This window comes from Cyprinodon tularosa, unplaced genomic scaffold (assembly GCF_016077235.1).
Source record: "Cyprinodon tularosa strain WSP-4 unplaced genomic scaffold, ASM1607723v1 ctg459, whole genome shotgun sequence".
Classification (NCBI taxonomy): domain Eukaryota; kingdom Metazoa; phylum Chordata; class Actinopteri; order Cyprinodontiformes; family Cyprinodontidae; genus Cyprinodon; species Cyprinodon tularosa.
Genome location: NW_024039184.1, coordinates 385355 through 411230, shown reverse-complemented (window position 1 = coordinate 411230; position 25876 = coordinate 385355). Strand labels below are relative to the sequence as shown.

Genomic DNA, 25876 nt, shown 5'->3' with positions numbered 1-25876 from the left:
ATATAGCTTCCTACCTAGTTACCTATCTAACTATTGATCTAGCTTCCTATATGGCTTCCTACCTAGTTACCTATCTAACTATTGATCTAGCTTCCTATATAGCTTCCTACCTAGTTACCTATCTAACTACCTGCCTGGCGTCCTACCTAGCTACCTATCTAACTATTCATCTAGCTTTCTACCTAGTTACCTATCTAACTATTGATCTAGCTTCCTATATAGCCTCCTACCTAGTTACCTATCTAACTACCTGCCTGGCTTCCTACCTAGCTACCTATCTAACTATTCATCTAGCTTCCTATCTAGTTACCTATCTAACTATTGATCTAGCTTCCTATATAGCTTCCTACCTAGTTACCTATCTAACTATTGATCTAGCTTCCTATATAGCTTCCTATCTAGTTACCTATCTAACTATTGATCTAGATTCCTATATAGCTTCCTACCTAGTTACCTAACTATTGATCTAGCTTCCTATATAGCTTCCTACCTAGTTACCTATCTAACTATTGATCTAGTTTCCTATATGGCTTCCTACCTAGTTACCTATCTAACTATTGATCTAGCTTCCTATATAGCTTCCTACCTAGTTACCTATCTAACTATTGATCTAGCTTCCTACCTAGTTACCTATCTAATGATTGATCTAGCTTCCTATATAGCTTCCTACCTAGTTACCTATCTAACAATTGATCTAGCTTCCTACCTAGTTACCTATCTAACTATTGATCTAGCTTCCTATATAGCTTCCTACCTAGTTACCTATCTAACTATTGATCTAGCTTCCTATATAGCTTCCTACCTAGTTACCTATCTAACTATTGATCTAGCTTCCTATATAGCTTCCTATCTAGTTACCTATCTAACTATTGATCTAGCTTCCTATATAGCTTCCTACCTAGTTACCTAACTATTGATCTAGCTTCCTATATAGCTTCCTACCTAGTTACCTATCTAACTATTTATCTAGCTTCCTATATAGCTTCCTACCTAGTTACCTATCTAACTATTGATCTAGCTTCCTATATAGCTTCCTATCTAGTTACCTATCTAACTATTGATCTAGCTTCCTATATAGCTTCCTACCTAGTTACCTATCTAACTATTGATCTAGCTTCCTATATGGCTTCCTACCTAGTTACCTATCTAACTATTGATCTAGCTTCCTATATAGCTTCCTACCTAGTTACCTATCTAACTACCTGCCTGGCGTCCTACCTAGCTACCTATCTAACTATTCATCTAGCTTTCTACCTAGTTACCTATCTAATTATTGATCTAGCTTCCTATATAGCCTCCTACCTAGTTACCTATCTAACTACCTGCCTGGCTTCCTACCTAGCTACCTATCTAACTATTCATCTAGCTTCCTATCTAGTTACCTATCTAACTATTCATCTAGCTTCCTATATAGCTTCCTACCTAGTTACCTATCTAACTATTGATCTAGCTTCCTATATAGCTTCCTATCTAGTTACCTATCTAACTATTGATCTAGATTCCTATATAGCTTCCTACCTAGTTACCTAACTATTGATCTAGCTTCCTATATAGCTTCCTACCTAGTTACCTATCTAACTATTGATCTAGTTTCCTATATGGCTTCCTACCTAGTTACCTATCTAACTATTGATCTAGCTTCCTATATAGCTTCCTACCTAGTTACCTATCTAACTATTGATCTAGCTTCCTACCTAGTTACCTATCTAATGATTGATCTAGCTTCCTATATAGCTTCCTACCTTGTTACCTATCTAACAATTGATCTAGCTTCCTACCTAGTTACCTATCTAACTATTGATCTAGCTTCCTATATAGCTTCCTACCTAGTTACCTATCTAACTATTGATCTAGCTTCCTATATAGCTTCCTACCTAGTTACCTATCTAACTATTGATCTAGCTTCCTATATAGCTTCCTATCTAGTTACCTATCTAACTATTGATCTAGCTTCCTATATAGCTTCCTACCTAGTTACCTAACTATTGATCTAGCTTCCTATATAGCTTCCTACCTAGTTACCTATCTAACTATTTATCTAGCTTCCTATATAGCTTCCTACCTAGTTACCTAACTATTGATCTAGCTTCCTACCTAGTTACCTATCTAACATTTGATCTAGCTTCCTATATAGCTTCCTACCTAGTTACCTATCTAACATTTGATCTAGCTTCCTATATAGCTTCCTACCTAGTTACCTATCTAACTATTGATCTAGCTTCCTATATAGCTTCCTGCCTAGTTACCTATATAACCACTCACCTAACTTCCTACCTAGCTATCCATCTAGCTAACAACCTAGCTTCCTGTGTTTTCATCACCTGTTAGCAGCCAGCGCTTCCAGCTGGCAGTGTAGGATTTCTCCATTCTTTGCTTTCATCAGAGCTTCCAGGTTTTCCTCCAGAACCTTTTTCCGTCTCCGGGCCTGACGGAGAACCTGACCCGCCTCCTCCAGCACAGAGTGGCTCCCGGGCTTCCTCTGGATCGGTCCAGGATGGGAGCGCTGGTTAGACAGACCTCTGGAATCCTGGGTGAAGCTAGGATGAGTCAGCGATGGTCCAGCCTGAGACGGTGTTGGAACGGGCTGCAGATCCCGGGAGCTGGGCGGATTAAGCTCTGACTGCAGCTGCTGACCCACATGTTGCTTATTATGCTGGACGTGAGAAGTGTTTTGGGAATCATTTTGTTGAAGATCGTTTGGACGGCTCTGGCTTTGCTCAGCACTAGACAGGTAGAACCAGGCCTGCTTGGGCTTGGATTTGCTCTGTTGGGGCTCAAGATGTTTATTTGGAATCTCACTCTGGTCTGGAGCAGGAAAGCTGAATTGTGGAGTCTGATCTTGCTGCTGGATGGAAGACAGATCGTCATAAACACCAGAACTCCGTCTCTTTACCTGAACACCTTTTAATTATCAAAGATTTAGTTCCTTCTGAGCATATTTAACTGATTATTTTACATCAACTGACGCCCCGACACTGCAAGTAGAGTATTACTAATTACTCACAGTCAGCAGCATCTTTATCTCCGTCTTCAGACTCTCCATCTGCTTCAGCATATCACTTGCTCTCCTTACCGCTTGCTGAGTGTCATTTGCCAAAGACTGAAGGTGAAGGCTTTCAGCCAGAGGGGCCTGCACACACAGGTTGTCCCTGAAGAAAAGAAACGACCCACAAAATAAATAAAGGAAAAGAAACTGCTCCACGATGGATACAGAACATTTAGGCAAACCATTTCTATCAGAAATGGTTTCTATCAGAAAGTTTATGGAAATGTTCATCGGAACCAAATTCATCCACTAAAATAAATTGAAAAAAAAAATGCATAGTTTATATTCATTTAGCATAGAAGCACCCTTATCTTAAACGTTAAAAAGCACCAATCTGACCAAGGCCATAAAGATATGAGACCAAGACCTGGAACAAACATGTCAAGATTGAACTTAGGACCTCCATCCCCAATAAGTACAACAGGAGGCTGCAATGCTTCAACAGCCACAGATTCAATCTGTATACAGAGAATAAACATCACGGAAATAATCTTTACATGTCAAAGTGTTTTCTAAGTGATATAAAATTCTCTCCAGATGCTAACAGCCACCCAGAATAATCAGAAGAGCATATTAGATCATAAATGACAAGCAGAAATGACAGAGAATAAGAACTGAAGCTGTTTGAGGAAAAGCCTTTTCTTTTTTTGGTCATCATAACTTCCAGGAGTTTCCTGAGTGGAGAAACGGAGACAATGGATTAAATTGAGCTTTGACACAAACCGCCTTTAAATGTTGAGGGTTTGGGATTATTTCTACCCTTATTGATCTTAAGTTTATTCCTGTAGATTTTTTCAGATAGATTCAAGTCTAGTAATGAGCTCGGCCATTCTAGCGGCTTAACTTTTATTGAAACTAAACTAAGCCAATTAAACAACCAGATGTTGGAATAAAGCCCACAGCATGATGGTTCCTCCTGTTGGGATGGTCTCTCTGCGTGATTAAACTTCCTCCTCTAAGCCCCACGTTTAAAGTTAACCACAATTTCACTGGTTTGTCAGTGAAGGCAGCAACCCCTCAACAAGCTCTTTTCCTTCAGCAGTAGAGTCTAGTGCAGCGAGTTTCCACACAGGCCACAGTACTTTAATGTGTAGAAGCTGTATTTGCCATCTCCTTCCTCTCCATTCTTCTCTACAGCGGATTTATTATCCTGTCTGAGGGCAGCAGGTTCTGGCTGATTTACGGGGAAATTATGTTTCCAGTCAAATGTCAACCAAAGCTAATGCTGACTTGTACATTACTAATTTAACTTGTTATTGGACAGCAGGGTGGACTTAATTATTCAATTCAGTTTATTTCTATAGCGCCAATTCACAACACATGTCATCTCAAGGCACTTTACAGTTCACCAGATCATCCAGTCAAATTGATTCAGCTTTTTATCTAAAGAAAACCAGTTGATTGCATCGACTCATTGACTCGAACACTAGTGTTGCTCCTCTCAAGATAATCAAGGCTCAACGTCCTTCTTTTGGTTTTAACAGCCATTTATTGTGGACACGTCTTATAAAGCCCCAAAAAATGCCGTCAGAACTAAGAAGGGAAACAGAAACCCAGATTAGCTCAAAACAAATAGAAAGGTTTACACAAATTAATCCAAGTAAAACAAAGTCGTACCTCATTGGCCGCATAAACTCCAGAGGAATAAAGATAATTTATTTAGCTTTTCTCACAAAAACAGTCTTAAAGCTTTCCTGTGAAACTACTTGAAAAAACAGGTGCAAAAAAATAACTGTGTCAATCAATCTTTCCCATGGGCAACAACATGACATGCGGAACAAAAAACATAGGTTCCTCTTTACATTTTAATGCGCCTTTTAAACAATGTACATAAACGACATAAATTCACTGAAATTTATTTATTTATGATGAACTTTTAATTTCAACACTAGTATGTATCAACTCTTGTCTTTAACTAAATATTAAAATATTTAAATGAGTTGACTCTGATGGCAGCTAGAACTAGATAAGTCTTTTTCTTTTTAAATAAGTGCATTTGTTCTCAGATTGAGGAGGTAAAAGAGACACTTTGTAAATGGATCAAGACAATTTACTCTTAAAATAAGAAAAAACAATTGCATTGTCTCATTTCAATGCTTGTTATGTGATTACCGTATTTTCACGACTATAAGGCGCACTTAAACGTCTTTTTTTTCCCTCAAAATGTGCGGTGCGCCCTTTGGTGCGGTGCGCCTTATGTGTGTTGTAACTGCGACTTTTGAGACCACCTCATTGAGGAGATGATGAAAGAGTGGCTGAATGTAAGGAGACCAGGTGTTTTTTTTCCACTCATCACCATCGCTGTTAATATGTGACTCCATGCGTGCCCATCTCACAGCTGATGTGAAAAACATGGGGAAACAAATTAACGCTGTGCTCGCTGTTCAACCGCTCGACATCGGTGTGAACCGGACCCAGCAGGTGCAGCAGAAGCAGCGAGTTGACGCGCGTATAGGTGCAGCAAAAAGCGCTTTTTGAGCAGCAGGCGCAGCGCCTCGGGAGCGTTTAAGTATCTGACGCACCGCCAACGCGCTGCTGCTGCTCGAGATGGAAAAATTGAAGTTTTGCTGCTGGACGCGCCGCATCAACCAATCAGAGAAGCTGATCTGGGAGCTGACAGCGAGACAGACACAGCGCTCTGATGACATTAACGCAAATGAAAAAGGCTGGAGATGATGAAAGGCAGGTGTATGTGAGGAGACCAGGTGCTTTTTTCCACGCATCACCATCGCTGCGTGCCCATCTCACAGCCGATGTGAAAAAAAAAGGTGAATCAAATGGACGCTGTGCTCGTCGTTATCTCGGGGGTCTGACAAAGGAACTTCAACCGCTCGACACTCAGTGTGAAGCGGCCGTTCAAAGTAAGGCTGCGAGCGGCGTGGGAGCAATGGATGACAGACGGAGACCACAGTTTCAGGATAAGTGGAAGGCAGCGCCGGGCAAGTTACGCCACCGTTTGCGGATGGATTGTAGATGCTTGGACTAACGTGTCTGCTGGCTCTGTTGTTCAAGCTTTTGCAAAAGCCGGCATTATTTCTGAGGAGCCGCGCTGCACGGAAAGTGACTCTGACAGCGAAGAAGGGGAAACTGGCATGTCTGATTTAGCGCAGCTGTTTAATTCAGAAACAGAGGATGATGACTTTGATGGGTTCGATTCAGTGGCGGCCGGCCCATAGGGGGCGCTGGGGCACCGCCCTCCCTGATAAGAAGAGAGAAACGTAAAATATATTTTTAGAAATTAACTCATAAATGTCAGTTTTATTCTCTAGACTGTGTACCTATAAGCAAAACAAATTATATAAACTAAATTTCCCTATCTACTGTCATTAATTTGTGGATTTCCACAGACAGACTCCTACCGTCTCTGTTCTGGGGGCGCCTATCAGACAGCCCCACATATGCAGAGAATCTGTCAATCATGTACTATTGCTAGGTGAATTTAATGGCCAATCAGCGTCTCGGAACTTTATGGTCTTGGGGCGCTGAAAATACTGCGCTTTAACAGGCTTCTGAACCCAAGCACAGGTGCAGACAGTTAGAGGGAAGATGGCGAATGTAACGAGCGAGATGCAGCTTCCACCAAATTCGGTGAGATCCTTATTTATCTACCCGTTTGCCAGAAGAACATCCCTGTTGTAGGATATGAACATTTCATGTTATGGTTATTGTGACTGTGACGAATCCACCTCGTCGCTTAAAACAACCTCTCTAACTTTGCACGCCACACACACATTCCTGTTATACTGTGTTTGTGAGGACCAATACACTCGCGCTGAGCCAAGTAGCTCCATGAACGTAAAACACACAAGCTGTTCCTGGTTACCTGCTGGCATATTGAGGGTGCACACTTAATATTTCAGTGGGGTTAGCCGTGTGTGTGTGTATGTGTGGGTGTGTGGGGGGTGTGGGTGTGTGTGTGTGTGTGTACGTGTTTATGCTATGGGGACTTGTCATCTTCAGTCTGGCTGCGTCTTTGCTGGGTTCAAACCCAGTTTAGTGTAATTGAATAAGTCAATGAATCTGTGTAAAAGAATGAAGTTGTAAAAATGATTTGTTTTTGTACATCAATTGTTTGTGGAGGTAATATATGGACAAAACTGATTAATGAGAAGAAATCAGAAATAAGAGAGCCTGAGGTGAGGGGCTTAAACTATTAAATGAGGGCTGTGGGAAGAAAAGCAGCAATTTTTGTTTTCTGTTTCTTTGTTACATTGCTGGTAACTGGAGGGAGGCTGAGGCCCAGAGTATCTTGTATATGTTTAGTTTCTTTTGCACCCTGTTTTGAGTTTTTGAGCTCAATAAATCACCAACACCGGTAACCCGACTGAGCCTGGATTCTTGGAGGCCAAAGAACCCCGTCACAGTGACCCAAATCATCACTGTTACTGTTATTATATAGTAAATTAAATCATTACTGTTAAATTGTATGTATTGTCCAATTGTTTATTTGAATTCTTATTCCGGATTAGTTGGAGACATACACTAGGCTATATCAGCCCCACCAAAAATATTTTTCACCAGCCGCCACTGGTTCGATTAATACTTTGTAATAAATACATGAATAAAGCACAAACATACTCAGTTTTGCTCCCGCTCTATTTTTCTACCTGAAAACTTAATTCAACAGCAGCCTCTGGGCGGGTCTCCTCCTCTTCAGCGCGGTGGCTGGCAGGTGTTTTTTCATCTAAATAATCTAAATCTTGCAGCTATATTTGCTGTGATCAGTGGGAACAAAGTAGTTTTAATATGTTTTTAAGTGAGAAAGGCCACCTGAAAACTTAATTGCAGTCAGTTCATCCAGATTATCTATTTCTGTCGGAGGCGCTCAGACCCCCACATACCAGCGGTGCACCGACAGCAGAAATCCCTTCAACAGCAGCCTCACCGCGGCGGCTGGCAGGTGTTTTTCATCTAAATAATTTAAACTGCAGGCACCAGGATACCGGCAATAAAAGCGAACATATTCCGTCGGCAGGTTTCAGGATTTTAAGTTAATTTAGGAGTCATCACAGCTCTGTCATCTGCGATGTGTCTGTCTCACGGCTCGCAGGTTTGATTAATACTTTGTAATAAATACATGAATAAAGCACAGTCATACTCAGTTTTGGGCCCGCTGTATTTTTAAAATATGCAGTAGAGGTATTTAAAGGTAGTAGAGGACATGTACCTGTATATAAAAAATGCGCCCTATAGTCCGGTGCGCCTTATGTGTGTGTTAAATACAGAAATGGCACACATAACTGAGACTGCGCCTTTTAGTACGGTGCGCCTTATGGTCGTGAAAATACGGTATCTTATTTTAAGAGTAAAAATTGGTAAACTGTCTCATTTACCTACTCAAATTAGGGCTAAAAACACTTAATTTAAGACATTTTTTACTTGTTTCCAGATCTTTTTTGCAGTGTAATAGCAGGGTTGGGGGGGGTGGGGGTGCTGAGCAACACAGGGTTGGACAACAGGGTCAACAGATGAAACACTGTCAAAAGTCTTTGGAGTCACTTTACAGCCCTGTGCAATGATAGCGTTATTCGGGGTACCAAAAAATGAAGCAAATTTAACTAAGAACCAACAGAACATTATAGCATTTGTTTCTCTGCTTGCACGAAGACTAATTCTACTCCACTGGAAGTCAAGTGCGCCACCTACTGTCGCTCAGTGGTTGAAGGATGTTATATTATTTTTGCACTTGGAAAAAATCAAATTTGCTATAAGGCGCTCAGACAAATTTCAATCTGTTTGGGAACGCTTTCTCTCATACTTTAGAGGCCTCCAAGAACTTCCTCCAACATTGCATTACATTAAAAGATTCTATGCTTTCAATTAAAAAGCTGAGCATACACAAAGGCATACTTTGATGGCCAAGAGGACCTTGGAATGCAGATCGAGCTATTCACTCTCTGTCTTGATTTGTTTATTCTGATGCCTGCCCACGCTTAACAAACAAAAACTGCAGTCTACTGTCGGTTCAGTGTTTTTTGGTTTGTTTTTTTGATTCATTACAATCAGTCTGGGTAGAGGGAGGGTGTGTTTTTTTTTTCTGAATGTGTATAAAGTTTGAAAAACGGAAAGTCTTTTGTAACCATGAAGACTATCTATTGTTTCTACCTCTGACTTTTCAATAAAAAACAAAAAACAAAAAAAACAGATGAAACCTTCAACATCTGCTGTGCAGGAAGGTGAACAACCCACTCTGTGCTTCCCTGAGTAAGATGAGTGGGGACAATATGGCTGCCGCTGCGACCTCTTACTCCATCACAAAGCTGCCCAAAACCATCACAAAGGGCTGCTAAAGACAGTCCACTACAGCTGTTGCTAAGCAACACAACTGGTGGAGGACAGTGGCCGTGTTCATTTCCCTCTCCTGCTGATGACGTCTCCCAGTCGCCCCGGCGTCTGGTTTACAATTAATCTGATGGGAAAAGCTTCTGCTTCACCATAAGCTGTTTTATCAACATGATTCTGCAGACATCAAAAGGATGAAGATATGTAGCATCCTCTCCTGACATGGGTCGGAAACATCCATCTATCCATCCATGCATCCATCCATGGCCTCAAACACCACAGTAACAAAGAAAATAAACACTAAATAAAACATTAGAATAAGTTCTCCTCTAGTGGTTTAGTGAAACAGAATAAAAACAAAGATCTCAGAGATATTTTTCCCGTTTTCTGATACATCAGAAGACATTTTGGTTTAAAGCTGAAGCTTAAGTCTAATCTCACATCAAAGCCTTCATTTAACCCAGATTAGGTGATTTTTGCTGAATTAAAACATGTTTATGAATAGTTGATGGCTGGGTTTCCCATCCATCTGATATCAGTCTGAGGCTTTTCTCTGCAGAGGATGACTCAGCAGTTAGAAACAGAGCAGGGCAGAATGGATCTGTCTGTCTCAGTCACGCTATGTTTGGATTCAGAAAACCATCTTAATCCTCTCTGAGTTCACAGACTTTCTATCCTCAAATCTCTACATTTATTTCTGCTGTTTTTATAACATTTGGAGTAAAAACCTTCATCTTAAACTGGTCTCATCTCAAAAACAGCAGCGGAGGAAGTGACCTCCAGTTTCTGGAGCGTGGTGCAGATCTATTTTTCTTTTGGGGGAGTGCTAGCCTAGTGGTTAGAGCCGAGCGCTGGTGCTCTGAGAAAGTTGCAAGTACCCGATTCCATCGCCACAGCCTGCCACTCGTTCTCTGAGAAAAACGCTTGAGAAGACGCGCTGTATATGAGTAAACAGAATTATTAAGAAACAAAATGAGGCGTCTAATTTAGTTCAGGCTTACATGTTTATAAACTCACTTCACAGAGACACAAGAAAAGACAAAAAGTCATTCATAATAATGTTGGTAGGGTGGAAGGCAATGCCTGGCTAATGAGCATCCCTTATTTCATTTTCACAGAGATGGCAGCCGTAACGCATTTTTTCCTAAAAATGACTAAACATGAAAGGAAACACAATTTCAGAAGATTTTAATAATAAAGTGATACCTGAATAATATCACGCGTGAAGCCATAATATTAGAAGAAAAAAACATGTTTTATCGAGATGAAAGCCTGATAATTGTGAAGCGAGGTGATGAGGTCAACCAAACTGCAGCATCAGTCTGAGCCGGGTTTACATCAAAGAAAGCCAATCTTATAATATTAATATCAGAAAATACAGTTTCAACTCCAAATGTTTCGACTTTAATCTTTGAATGTTGAGATTTTAGTCACATAGAATTAATATGATTTCCTTCTCTTAACTAAAGAATGAAATTACCTCAGTATGGCTCTGATACTCACCTAATGGTTTCCTACATGGGGGGTGTTCATGCATACTGGCGGGGCGACACATCCGCAGGACAAAAGGTCAAATTTCAGGAACACCTTGTTTGTCTGTTCCAAACATTCCCCCCCTCACATTGTGGTCTGGGGAATGTGAGTGGGGGAGGGGACAGTGTTGAGCCTCTAGGTGAAGGAATGTGGGGTACCAAACGGGTGGAGAGGAGGAGGAGGATGCTCGGTAAATGGAGCAGGCCACATTGTAAACAAACGAATCAGCTGACTGAGACGCTTTAGTCGAACCAGTGACGCCTTTAGCTTTAACGGGAAAGAAATCAGCTCAGTCCAAAATATACGCCAAAGTTTCTATGTCTGCCTTTTTCCGCAGCAAATTCCTGAATAAATTATGTTTGCAGTCTGGAAGAGGTAACCATAGCAACCACATCTTCCTACACAGCAACAGAGGAGGAGGAGGGGCGAAAGCTGCAGTGATGTACAGTCAGGGAAAGAGACAGATTATAGTAAGAAGCACTGTGCCCTAAAGCTCTCTGTCTGCTTCCCATCTGCACACGAACCAGGAGCCCGACTTCAACATTTTTATTTTCATTAAAAGGGTTCCCCTGTGATCTAATTTCCACCATGATAAAAAAAAACTGAAAGTTTTCATCACTATACTGGCCTTCTTCCTGCTAGAATGAGACCGATTTAAGGACAAACATGGTTCATCTCCAAACCAAACCTCATGTATTGGTGCAACGCTGCATTACAACCATATATGGTTGGAAGATCCAACAATCTTCAGTAAAGGAAGACGCCTCACATGGTGATCGACACCAGGCTGACAGGAAGTCAGCAGGTCTCAGAGGCTAAATATAAATCCAGACAGAAGCAAAGTGCAACCTGGAGTCTTTGTGCTCCAGAGGAGCTGAACCAGCAAACCGAGCGCCGTCACATAGACACCTCATCCTCCAATCGCACAGCAGCAGAAAAGGAGCCGGGCTTTTATGCTGCGCTCTGTTTCACCGCCTGCTGCATCAGGCGGGCAGCAGGATCAGTGAAAGTGGAATACGGTGGAGCAGCAGCAGTCCTCTCTCTGCTGCTTCCAGCTGCATTGCGGATCTTTCTTTCTGAGCAACCATTCACCTGAACTGTAGCAGCTGATGGTTAAGGTGCCCTTGGCTCAGTGCTTCGGCTCATAGCATGCATGCTAATGTGCCTGAACATGGAGCATTCTGGGGAAGTGTCCCTCTGTAAGGACACCTCTGTTCTGCTCCTTTAATAGCCTGCTCTGAATGTAGCATCATTAGCATCAAGATCTAAACAGCACAAGAAAAAGCACAAATTTTTATAGAATACCAGAAACATTAACAGAGACTGCAGCAAGGCTTTTCTGCAACCTTAAAATATCAGTGACTTTTCTGCATCATTAGGTTCCTAAGAACATTCTCACACCCTTAGAAACATTGAGCTGCACCAGGGCTGGACCCGAAGCACATCCCATCCAAATCCTGCTCCTGTGTGTGCTCCTGTTTTAAAACCAGAGTGAGGATCCATTATAAGGTTTGGAGGGATAATAATTTCACAAAGTGAGGCCATTTTAGCTGGTTAGCTTCTGCTAACGGTTAGGTTTATGGTAAGGGTTTCTGTTTGCCAATAGAAATGAATGGAAGTCCCCACAAGGATAGAGTGACACATCCATATGTCCATGTGGATGTCAGGATCAAAGGGGATCAATTCTGTGTTTGTAATTTGAAAACTCTAAAATCCAACGTGGCATATCTCAGTGTGTGAATGCATTTATGGATGAATGAGTGAATGCGTTTATGGATGAATGAATGAATGAATGAATGAATGCATTTATGGATGAATGAGTGAATGTGTTTATGGATGAATGAGTGAATGAATGCATTTATGGATGAATGAGTGAATGTGTTAATGGATGAATGAGTGAATGGGTAAATAGATGAATGCGTTAATGGATGAATGAGTGAATGTGTTTATGGATGAATGAGTGAATGGGTAAATAGATGAATGCGTTAATGGATGAATGAGTGAATGTGTTTATGGATGAATGAGTGAATTGGTTTGTGGATGCATGTGTTTATGGATGAATGATTGAATGCATTTATGGATGAATGAGTAAATGAATGATTGAATGCATTTATGGATGAATGAGTGAATGGATGATTGAATGTATTTATGGATGAATGAGTGAATTGGTTTATTGGATGAATGTGTTTATGGATGAATGAGTGAATGGGTAAATAGATTAATGTGTTAATGGATTAATGAGTGAATGGGTAAATAGATCAATGTGTTAATGGATGAATGAGTGAATGTGTTTATGGATGAATGAATGAATTGGTTAGTGGATGAATGTGTTTATGGATGAATGTGTGAATGTGTTTATGGATGAATGTGTTTATGGATGAATGAGTGAATTGGTTTATGGGTGAATATGTTTATGGATGAATGAGTGACTGTGTTTATGGATGAATGAGTAAATGAATGATTGAATGCATTTATGGATGAATGAGTGAATGGATGATTGAATGTATTTATGGATGAATGAGTGAATTGGTTTATTGGATGAATGTGTTTATGGATGAATGAGTGAATGGGTAAATAGATTAATGTGTTAATGGATTAATGAGTGAATGGGTAAATAGATCAATGTGTTAATGGATGAATGAGTGAATGTGTTTATGGATGAATGAATGAATTGGTTAGTGGATGAATGTGTTTATGGATGAATGTGTGAATTGGTTTATGGATGAATGTGTTTATGGATGAATGAGTGAATTGGTTTATGGGTGAATATGTTTATGGATGAATGAGTGACTGTGTTTATGGATGAATGAGTGAATGCATTTATGGATGAATGAATGCATTTATGGATGAACGAGTGAATGTGTTTATGGATGGATGAATGAGTGAATGTGTTTATGGATGAATGAGTGAATGTGTTTATGGATGAATGAGTAAATGGGTAAATAGATGAATGCATTAATGAATGAGTGAATGTGTTTATAGATGAATGAGTGAATGTGTTTATAGATGAACGAGTGAATATCAAGAAAGCAGAAGCTAAATAAAGTGCTAGACCAGTAAAGATGTTAATAAAAATGTTCTCTTGGTTCATTCTCTCCACAGCGCTCACCCTTCCCTCCTCCCTGAAAGCCTAAGTCTAGTTGTACATCTTTGCTCCTTTCTGCTCCTCCTTTTGGTTCTCGTCTCTCCTGCTGTCTGGTCGATCCTACAAAATCTTCTCCTTATCTTCCTCTCACATTTTCTGCTGTTCTTCCTTCAGTTTCGGACCAATGATCCTCCTCCTCTCTTATTTACTGAAATCATCTGGAAACATCTTCCTCTAGTTGGTTGGTTGAAGCCATTTCAATGACGTCGCTCCAAGGATGGAAACGGCTATGACATTATAAACCGGCTGGATAATGTTTAGATTTAATCATATTGATTTAATCTGCTGGTTTTGGTTGTAATTCATAATGAGAGCTGAAATCTGTGGATCAGTCTTTTATTTTGTCATTTAAAACTGTTTGATAACAGGGATGATGGGAACGTTGGATAAAGGATGGGATGAAGATCAGAACCAGCAGATCCTGAGGAGGAGGAGCTTCATAGTAATGAAGGAGGCTGAGGGTTTGATAGAAGAGAGAAGGATGCTGAGATGGAGAATTGATCAGCTTCAGAGACGCCTGCAGACAGCAGCTGCTCATCATTCCTCCCTGAAATCCATCATTTCGAAATAATTCTGAGTAAACAGGAGCTGGATTAACGCCATAGGAACAAAGTGCTTGTTTTATTTTATAGCTGCATCAAAATTATTCTATAATTATTAACAATTTAAAGCCAATATCTCCTTGCCCTTTTTAAACCAACCAGAAGTATTTTTTATTGCTTTACAAAGAATATATTTTAGTTCAAGTTGCATTTTTACTTTACAAAGGTATATTCAGGAATATTTCACATGTTTATGCATCTCAATCCAAGTAAACTAGAGCTGCAACTAAGAAACATTTTGCAAATCCTTCAATCTGTTGATTATTTTCCATTAAAGCTACAGTGTGTAATAATTACAGGCATATAAAGTCAGAAATTTAATATATTATACATAACTATGTTATTTATCATCACCTATGAGCTCAGCCTTTTAACCTTAATATTTGCATTGCCTTAGAATTCGTTATTTATAATTACATAGGAGCGGGTCTCGCAGCCATGGAGGCAGACATCTTTGCGCTACGGCAAGCGCAGAGGCAACAAACTAGCGATTGCGAGATCTCCCATTACGCTCGAAAATAACTACGGCAAGTTGAGAGAGATGAACTGAGACGGTACTGAACAGTAGATGGCAGTACTATGCCTGAGAAGCGTTTAGTCTGCCTGAAACCAAAGACGAAGAAGAAGCAGGTATACTGCGCCTCAGTAACAAGAAAGGTGAACAAGGCGGCAGGCGTGAGTGACTTTGCAAACTGTTTGGCACTGTGTGGCCAAACATCAGACGAATGGAGGATCATGCCTACTCTGTATCACAACGACAAGCGGCGGACACCGAACCCCCGTCATCTAAGAAGCGGAAACACGACGAGAATAAACGCAAGCGTGACAAGAAACGACAAAAAACACGGATCAACATTGGCACGGCATTTACACGATGGAAGTCACTGATGGAGGAAAAAGGTTTTCAAAGTGACGCTCAAGTTGCCAGTTTTCTCTTGGACAGGTAATTAATCCTACACACACAATTGTCTAATATCACTGCAGTTTTTGGAGTACAGGATGCTCAGACCTGTCTAAAACAATAACATGCTGCGTGATGATGCTGTTACTCTCCAGTATACTTATTCAGCAACGTCCCTGACGTTTCACAGGTAATGATTCAGTAATTTTCTGTAAAATAATTTTCTGGATATATACCTCGGTTACTTCTCTCCGGCTCCTTTGGAGATCTTCAAGCCTTTCCTCCTATGCTCTCACCCCGCTAGCACCCCTCCCTCGCCTGGCCCTAGCTGCACGCCCACCACGGCCTCTCTGCCCTCGTCCTCTTCCTCTCCCTCGCCTTGTAACCCCCGTGCCACAAACATGACTTGGACTCTGTAAACGGGGAATATTCTTCCAGCAAACACAATCTCGCTGTTAAACTAATGACTACAATTACTTCGTCTGTTTATATCACCATGCAAAGCAGCTCACCAAAACGTCACAACGATGTAGAAAAAATAACGGGTATATTTATTATCTAAAGTCTACATGAAATGTATACCCTACACAGACTAATGAAATACTATCTGTAAAATTATCTATGTAAACAAACCTCATCACTTGAGAAGGTAGGTGATTCCGACGTCGTGGAAGACATTTTGTCCCGTAACGCTCGCCGTACTGTTGGGGGGGGAGAAGCGGTAGGGGGGGAGACGTTCATGTTGCTGCAGTCTGCAGTCTGCCCGCTAGATGTCGCTGAAAATTACACACTGTAGCTTTAATAATCGGATAGCCAAAGGTCCCTTAAAGCTTTTTTAAAGAATTGAAACCAGGTGAAAAATGTTTTTGTTTTTTAAAACAATTTTTATATATATATATATACACCTGCTCTAAGTGGATCGCTCTGTCAGCTAAAGGCATATTTTAGAGTCTCTGTTAACGATTAATCAATTACTAAATTAGTTGATCATTTCATAATCGAATAATCCGATCATTTCAGTCCAGTGCAACATTAATAATAAACAGGTCCCATTCTTTTAGCAGCAGTTATAAAGTGCAGTTAGAACAGTTTTATTATCAGTGGGAATTGGGGCTGTATCAGCCTTTCTAATCAGTCATATCTATAATTATTGATTAGTGTTTTGTTTGCCTATTTGAAAAAAGGCAAAGTTATCATGACTGTACCTGATTCTGGAAGACCTCCATATCTCCCAGAATCAGGGGCGGATTTAGGAAATGTGGGGCCCTAAGGAAAGACAGGCAGGGGGCCCCCTGAACTGAGAAGACAACACATAAAACAGACCTGTAATTCAGATAGAGAAATGTTAATAGAATAGACTTCCATAATCTGTTCTAGGTTTTGTCCCTCTCTTCTTGTCCCTTTTCTTGTAGTTTCCCTCTCTATGTTTTGTACTCAGCTGACTTTTCTTGCTGTCTCAAAAGGAATGAAAGATTTTTTTCCAAGCACAAAGCTCACTTAGCTGATTGCTATAGAAGCCTGTTTTCGCCACTCTGTAAAAAAAGAAAAAAAAAATTATCTCAATACAATGAGATAGTATCTCATTGTATTGAGAGTGTTGTCACGATACTAAACTTTTCAACTCGATACCGATACTAAGTAAAATATTCGATACTCGATACCCTTTTCGATACCAAAAGAATAAAAACAAAGACTCTAAAATTCAACAGAAATATTATCATTACTAAAAAAATACAATAAATAAATAAAAAACAATAAGAATAATATTTTGAGGTTGTATGCTGTGCACAATATTAAGCAAGCTTGATAAAAAACTTACAAAATAATAAGTGTTCCTTCCTTGGCTATGCTTTGCACATGTTTTTCAGTCTGAAACTGAAAAATGCAAAGAATTATTCAATCACACAGTGTTCAGAAAGTGCATTTTCCACTATTCTGCACTTTAGATGGTTGTATCGATACTTTTGAAAATGAGTATTGTATCCGGATACAACGTTTCAGTATCGATACTTTTTTGAGTACCGATACTTTTGACAACCCTAATATTGAGATATTATTTCAATATGAGATACTATTACTATCTCATTATAATGAGATAATTTTTTTCTTTTTTTTTTTCTTTACAGAGTGGTGGAACGGCTTCTATAGATTGCTCCTTCCGTTGTTTCCAAAAAGGCAAAAGTAAATAACCCAGTCCTTCTTTTCACTGTATACAGCTGAGACATACTTACTATTATCATCAGCGTTCTGACTGCATTTTAGCCAAAGGATTTTTATCAAAAACACAATTAATGTGCACAAATAAGGAATAGTTGTAAAAACATGTAAGCAGTTTTTATGTAGGCAACTGCCTAGCATTGCCTAAAGCTAAATCCCCCCCGCCTATATAGAGTAAACCTCTATCCTGGTAAACGCTAACCAGGCTGAAGTTCCCGCTGTGGAGATTCCTCAGGTTGTAAATTTATTAGGGCTGCAACATGAACGGGATGGTCAGCCACCATCATCATCATCATCATCGTCCAATTCAGAGTAGCTCCGCTCTATTCAGTACAAAGGTTCTGTGATCCAGAGAAATCCTGCATTACCAACCGGAGAGAAACACCAACAATACAGGAATGACCAAACTCCCCCTTTATTTATGTTTACTGAGATCTACACATCCAAGCACTCTTTATATACTTTATTAACATGTATACAAAGTAGTGAAGGAAGCTTTAGTCTGTCCCTCACTGCATTAACAGCACTGACACCACACTTTAAATAGGAAATCTGCTAAACGTATTCAAAGTGGTAAAACATCAATAAACAGATGTTCATGACATAAAACAAACTTCATTCATCTGGAAGTATTTAATCACCATTTCTGCGCTTCCTTAAAGAAAGCTAAAACTGAATATTGCTTCATTTAGTCAGATTCTGTAAAATAAAGAAAACACGAACACACAGGCTCCATTCGCACAATTTAACGCACAAACGTTTCCATTATGATATAAAAACTGTGACGCCGTCAGAGATGCAGCTTAAATGCTTTAAGAGCTGATTCTGGTTTCTTAGAAAAAGTTTTTTTTGAGGCTCAGCAGCAGAATAAAACCACCGTGTGGTCCTGATATGTTTTTCTCTTGCAGTGAGGTGGACATCATGGCCCCCCCCTGCTTCTCAGGGGTCCCTCTCCTTCTTCACCTTCACATCTCCAGCCAGGATGGTGGCGATCTCCCCCTGCATGAAGGCCCAGGGAACATTGGAGCCCAGCAGGGGACACTTGTCTCCGCTGGGACAGTACACCTCCCCAGAGGGCCCCTGGTTCTTGATGCTCTCTCTGGAGCAGGGGAAGCAGAACTTGTGGTTGGAGACAGAGGGACATTGGACAAAATGCGTGTCCTCTAAGCGCTCGTGGCAGATGGTGCAGCACAGAGGGCCGCTGTTGGCCATCGGAGAGTCAGGGACGCTCTGAGACGGAACCTGGTCCATGGAACCGGCGGACTGAGACGGCAGCCCGGCTTCTCCGCTGCGGGAGGAGAGGCGCCTCTGGCCGGGTACGGAGGGAGGAGACGCCGGGCTGCTGCTGTTGTGTCTGGAGGAGGAGGTGGTGGAGTGGACCGAGTCTCTGTCCTTGCTGGGGGAGTAGGCGGTCCCCAGCGTGTCCGCCACCGACAGCAGCGCGGCCATCGGGGACTGCCTGTTCTGGGGGGCCGCAGCCTCCGGTGGGGTGGATCCGCCGGGGTGGCCCTGGGTGAGGGGGGGCGGCGGCCCGGCAAACGAGCCCGCAGCCATGGAGAGTTTGAGAGCTTCGCTCTGGCTGCTGATCCACTGCTGCCTCTGCTGCTCCTCCAGCTTCAGGCCGGCCTCACAGTCCGGCTCTGGGGAGGCTTTCCTCTTCCGCGCCCCGGCCCTGCTGCTGCTGCCGCTGCCGGAGGATGGAGCCCGGCCTGCGGCCAGCAGGCATGTCGGCAGCAGCGGACAGCTGCCGTCGATGTGCGGCTGCGGGAGCATGTCTTCACCCAGAGCCTCTTTAAAGAAGCGCAGCGGCTCCGGTAACAGGTCCCCCAGGAGCCGCCAGTCCCCGGAGCCGTGCTTCTTCTCGTACTCCAGGTACTTGAAGCCAGAGGACAGCCCCCTGCCGAAGTCCTTCATGCAGTCCTGGTACATCTGCTTGGCCACCCCGGAGGCGCTGGAGAACACGTTCCCGGAGCCGCTCGGGTACTCGATGAAGATCTTCAGCTCGTGGTCCAGCCCGGTTTTAGACACGGCGTCAAAGGCGAAGACCCGCCCCAGCAGCGCGTGGTCCTTCTTGAAGCGGACATCGAACGGAGTGCAGCCGGACAGGAGGACCAGCGTGTCCCGGACCGGTTTGGGTTTACTGGCCCAGTCCTCCTGCCGGTTCCGGAGGCTCTCGCTCAGCTCGGCCAGCGCCTCCGCGTTCCGCTGCTTCTCCTTGACCTCCCGCTCCTGGTCGCTGCTGGACACGGAGGCGGGTCGCTTCCCGCTCGGTTCCGGCTGTGACACCACCACCATGGAGCCGGAGGGCGGTCTGCCCGCCAGGCTGTGCGGTGTCGGTCCGTTGGAGCCGGTCTGAGGCATGAGGTTCGGCGGGACCGGTACCGGTACCGGCACCAGCCCACCGTTGGGTTTGCTCCGGGAGTTCGGACTCTGCCGGTTCAGCTCCGGCGGTCCGTCGTCCGGCTTTAAGCCGTTCAGCCCCTCCGAACCCATTGGGCGGCCTGCTGCCGCAGCTGTTCGCGGGATAGTCGAAGCGAGCTCGGCTGTCCGGTACCGGGTTGTACCGGTCCAGGCCCGGCTGCTGAGTCTTCCCCTGTCCGTCCGCCTGGTAGAGGTTCTGCTGCCCCAGCGGGTCTTTCCCGCCCAGTAGGACCGCCTGGCCTTTGGCTGCAGCGGGCTGAGCCGCTGCGGAGGACCGGCTGTCCTGGAAGCCCTGAGCCCGCTTCAGGTGGCGGGCCGTCTCGATGACGAACTCGATCCGGTCCGCGCCCTCGTAGTTGACGCAGCCCCGACACACGGGTTCGGTGAAGTCCCAAATCATGGCCCAGGGCATGCGGGGCAGGTCGCACAGATAACAGGACTGTCTGCGGGACGAGGAGACCTGCAGGGAGGACATCTTCCCTCCGTCTGTCTCCCTCCCTGTCCTCCTCCTCCTGCTCCAAAAACCCGAAAATCAGAGAATAAAGGCGGCAGGCTGCTCCGCTCCCAGGTTATTGTTCCTCCCCGGTGATGTTGCAGCAGAGTGTGCAGAAGGAGGGGGGGTGTTGTGGTTTGTTCCTGCAGCCTCACAGGGCCCCGCCCCCCTCAGCCACACCGCCCGGAGGAGCAGGGACCCCTCTGCAACAGGATGCTCCTTCCATCTCTGCTCCTCCAAATGTGGAGGAGGAAGCAGCGACAGTTGCAAGATGGCGAAAAAAAACAACAAGAGAACAGCTCTGTAGAAACAGCCCCGTGTTAGAAGACCTTCCCAGGTGTTGTGACATTTGAGCAGAACTTAAAGTGCATAAAATAATCCACCAAAACAGCCAGCATCATTATTTCTATGCAGACCCAGGGTTCAACAAGATTTCAGCCTGTGAGCCTGAAACAACAATGCAACTCTGGCAACTAGGGCAACAGGGGCGGATTAAGGAAATGTGGGCAGGCAGACAGGGGCCCCCTGAATTGAGAAGACAACACATAAATCAGCCCCATTCTACAGATAGAGAAATGCTAATAGAATAGACATCCATTATTTGTTCTAGGTTTTGTCCCTCTCTTCTTGTTGTTTTCCTCTCTATGTTTTGTACTCAGCTGACTTTTCATGCTGTCTCTAAAGGAATTAAAGATTTTTTCCAAGCACTAAGCTCACTTAGCTGATTGCTACTTCATGTGTTTCCAAAAAGGCTAAAGTAAATAACCCAGTCCTTCTTTTCACTGTAGACAAGCTATGATCTGCTTATCCGTTCTCCATTTTTCATTTGGATGAAATAATAGCTGCATGAATCATGACAGCAGACAAGATAGAGGAGAGCGGGAGGCGGGGTTACCAATCTACTGGCTCTGGAGAGCAGAGTTCGCTGCTTTTAGATGTTGTCGCCAAAGCCTCCAGTAACAGAAAAAAGTTGCTAGATTTGGCGCTAGGAGCTTTTTTTAAATCAAAGTGCTAGAGGGGTCTGAAAAGTCGCTAAATATAGCGACTAAAGCACTAAGTTGGCAACACAGATCTTAGCATAATTTGTTTTCAAATGGTTTGCTGCTGTCTGTTTGGACCTTTCTGAACATGTTTAATAACATGTTTAATTAATGTGCACAAATAAGAAATAGCTGTATTAACCATACATGTAAACAGAGGGCGTTTCTCAATATCCATTCTTGAATGTTCTCGTGTGCTCGTGTACTCGTGACACGTCATCAGCCTCAGCCCGAGTACTGTTCCAATTCTCGAGAACGCCAGATCGAGCCACTAGATTTGGTGCTAGGAGCTTTTTAGAAATCAAAGAGCTAGAGGGGTCTGAAAAGTCGCTAAATATAGCGACTAATGCGCTAAGTTGGCAACACTGCTAGGAAAACAAACAGGTCAGTTTTTTTTTCAAATGGTTTGCTGCTGTCTGTTTTGGACCTGCCTAGTATTGCCTAATGGTAGACTGCTGGAGGACATAGGGACCCCTTTTTCATCATTCGGCTTCATTCTATCTTTATTCTCCCACTCTGCAGAATCTGTTAGTTCAATCTCTAACGTTCTGCTCTCTCTGCTTTTTCTCATAGTAGCTTCATCTGGTCTGTTCCTGTTTGGCTGTGACTCCATCCTGGAGAGAAATATCAGCTGTGCTGCTGCCATCAACACTGGTTGTACGTTTGGAGCTGGTTGACAGTTGCCTTTTATATCTATGCTTCTTTTTCCATGTCTGCTTCGGCCTCAGCAGATGGCCGCTCACACTGAGCCTGGTTCTGCTGGAGGTTCCTTCCTGTTCAAAGGGAGTTTTTCCTCTCCACTGTCGCTACAAGCATGCTTAGTGTGAGGGATTGCTGAAGAGTCAATGAGTCGATGCAATCAGCTGGTTTTCCTTAGATAGAAAACTTTGAATCAATCTGACTGGATGATCTGGTGAACTGTAAAGTGCCCTGAGATGACATGTGCTGTGAATTGGAGCTATAGAAATAGACTGAATAGAATTAAATATACAGAAATATAATGATAGGATTGTCAAAGGTTCCTCAAACATGTTTTTTTTTTACAGAATCAAACCAAGTGAAACTCAAGCTTTTCTACTTGAGGAGCTCTGGATAGATCAGATTGACAGACTATTATTATTTTTTTTTATTTTGCTGTGTCACTCTTTCAGCTAAAGGCGTCTTTCAAAATCTCAACACTCAAGTAGAGATGACCATGATTAATCTATTGCTGAATTAGTTGAAAATTATTTTTTTTAATAATCGTTTAATCCAATATTACTTTTATTCCTAAATTATATTCATTTTTAGATAAATACAATCAAAACGATGGCTTGAAGAATTAATAATAATAAATAATTCTTTAAATAGGTTAATTTATAAAAGGGATATTTCATTGTTAAATTGGGTATTTTACAATTTAATGATATATTGACTGAATTTAGGTATTAGATAAAGGAATAATTGTTAAATCTAATTATTTTATGGGATATTCACATGCATTTCATGATACATTTTGGCCCTCCATACACCTCAGGCATCACGTCACAGTTTAAACATTTAAAAAAACTTAATTTGCAAATCGAGTTTTTCTATTTTCTCAGCGGATCAGATCATGATCCAATCTTAGCTGTGCTGATGCAATCCGAGGACATCACACCTGCAGGAAGGTTGTGTTTCCTCTCTGCCAGCTCCTCACACCCCCACCACTACAGGCATCCCTCTGATGGGTACCCTCTGCGTTGCCATAGCGACACGCCTGCTGGCCACACAGAGGGGAGGAGGAGGAACCTGCTTCACATCACAGCTGAAGTTCTCTTCTTCTCTACACATAAATATGCTCATCATTTAACCCCTGCAGGCAGAAAGGATGACGCTTCTATTCCAGCTCCGCCTACATGGATAAACATCCATGCTTGGTCCAACAAAAAGCCTGAAATTCACCGGTTTCCATCTACAGACGATCGTTCAGGGCTCAGTGTGCAGCTCCTTTTCAAACTTTAAATCTAAATCACTGCCAACAAGTTCAGCTGAAGGACAGATGACCGCCGTCATACCTTTAACACGCACTGACGCAGAAAATTCACCCAGAACCAACTAGATTTCTAGATTGGCACCGCAGCAGGAGGCTGCTGGTTAGAATCCCAAAATCCAAGATGATTGAAAGAGAAGGCATCATGGATGCAGAAAAGGAGGAAAGGAAGACGAGAGACGGGTATGGGACGGTTTGAACCATCTCTGCTCTCCGCCATAAAGCCCAACACCAGATCTTGTCACCTTCTCTACAGGGAAAAACTTGCTTTATGGAAAGCCAACGATGCATAGCTCTGCAACAAGACCCTCCGGAAAATCTAATCGGGTACAGATTTTTTTTTTTTTGCTTAGTTTAAACCTTCTGTTAGAGACTATCTGTGAAAGAAAGTATGAGAAGGAAGGTCAAACTTCGGATCAATGCCACCCTCCCCACCAGAACCACGTCTCACATGTGGATCAACTAAGGCAGAGACATTTGTCTACGAGGAGAAAGAGGAGGACAACGCAGCCCTGAGGAGCACCGAGATGAGAAGATGTCGGCCTAAGCTGCTGCTGATCCACAGAGAGGTGGAGCTTCTAGGCGAGGATGTCCGAGGTGACGGCGTTAAAGGCTGAGCTGACAAACTGCACCGGTTTGGAACATTTGAGAACATCCCAAAGCCAAACCCACACGTCCACCAAGAAAACAAGAAGCTCCACACCTGCTAACCATCAAACCAAGGGCGTAGGTTTGATTTCCACTTTGGAAGGGACACTATTGGTCCTAAGTTTCATTCATGTCATTTTACCAATGCAAAAATATGCATGCTTTAGTTATGCCTGACATTAGCATCAGGGTGCACTTCGTTTAAATAGAAAAGCAGCATTTCTTGCTACATTTATAATAATTTAATAAGCACTACACACACTAGATGTTGTTTATCAATGTTTGAAGCGTCACCGGCTCTGATGAATGTGGAATTAGCATGTTTTTCCACTTTGAAAAGGTTTGCAGTTAAACTTACCAGTGACTAAAACAGTAGGTTTAACCAAATATAGTCTAATTATGCCCGTTATAGGTGGATTTATCCTGCGTTTTCTTTTGAAGATATATAATTGTGCAAAGGTAAACGGGTGAAACACACTCTTATTTTTTTAAATGCTCTCTCTGTATCATGAAACGACGCAAAATAACACATTCAAGGAACGGCAAATACATTTATTGTATTTATATTTAGTGGCATCATCTACAAAACACAAAACTAAGAATGAGACTTAATTTATTCCAAAATAATATCACTTTTAACAATTATTAAAAGAAAATATAACACCATGTTGTCTGTAATGTACAGGTGCTGGTCATAAAATTAGAATATCATGAAAAAGTTGATTGATTTCAGTAATTCCATTTAAAAAGTGAAACTTGTATATTATATTCATACATTACATACAAACTCATATATTTCAGATGTTTATTTTGTTTAATTTTGATGATTACAAATGACAACAAATGAAAATCTCAAATTCATCATATCAGAAAATTAGAATATTACTGAAGACCAATAAAAACAAAGGATTTATAGAAATGTTGGCCAACTGAAAAGTATGAACATGAAAAGTATGAGCATGTACAGCACTCAGTATTTAGTTGGGCCTCCTTTGGCCTGTATTACTGCAGCAATGCGGCGTGGCATGGAGTCGATCAGTCTGTGGCACTGCTCAGGTGTTATGATAGCCCAGGTTGCTCTAATAGTGGCTTTTAGCTCTTCTGAATTGTTGGGTCTGGTGTATTGCATCTTCTTCTTCACAATACCCCATAGATTTTCTATGGGGTTAAGGTCAGGAGAGTTTGCTGGCCAATTAAGAACAGGGATACCATGGTCCTTCAACCAGGTACTGGTAGCTTTGGCACTGTGTGCAGGTGCCAAGTCCTGTTGGAAAATGAAATCTGCATCTCCAAAAAGTTGGTCAGCTGCAGGAAGCATGAAGTGCTCTAAAACTTCCTGGTATGTGGCTGCGTTGACCCTGGACCTCAGAAAACACAATGGACCAACACCAGCAGATGACATGGCACCCCAAACCATCACTGACTGTGGAAACTTTACACTGGACTTCAAGCAACGTGGATGAAGTGCCTCTCTTCTTTTCCTCCAGACTCTGGGACCTTGATTTCCAAAGGAAATGCAAAATTTACTTTCATCAGA

General features: G+C 42.4%; 2 protein-coding genes across 2 annotated transcripts in view; both read right to left on the bottom strand.

Moving 5' to 3' along the window:
* kiaa0586 (KIAA0586 ortholog) overlaps positions 1-25876 on the bottom strand; it is a 74972-nt gene that overhangs the window by 28034 nt on the left and 21062 nt on the right. The window contains exons 8-9 of the mRNA XM_038300858.1: positions 3005-3149; positions 2322-2845 (exon numbers count right to left, since the gene is read on the bottom strand). Of these exons, the coding sequence (XP_038156786.1) occupies positions 2322-2845; positions 3005-3149 (669 nt within the window). The remainder of the gene's footprint in view (positions 1-2321; positions 2846-3004; positions 3150-25876) is intronic.
* On the bottom strand, positions 18126-20868 carry irf2bpl (interferon regulatory factor 2 binding protein-like). Its single transcript, XM_038300866.1, is given in 2 exon segments — positions 18126-20204; positions 20206-20868. Coding segments are annotated over 2 exon segments (1956 nt in total). The 5' UTR covers positions 20623-20868; the 3' UTR covers positions 18126-18665.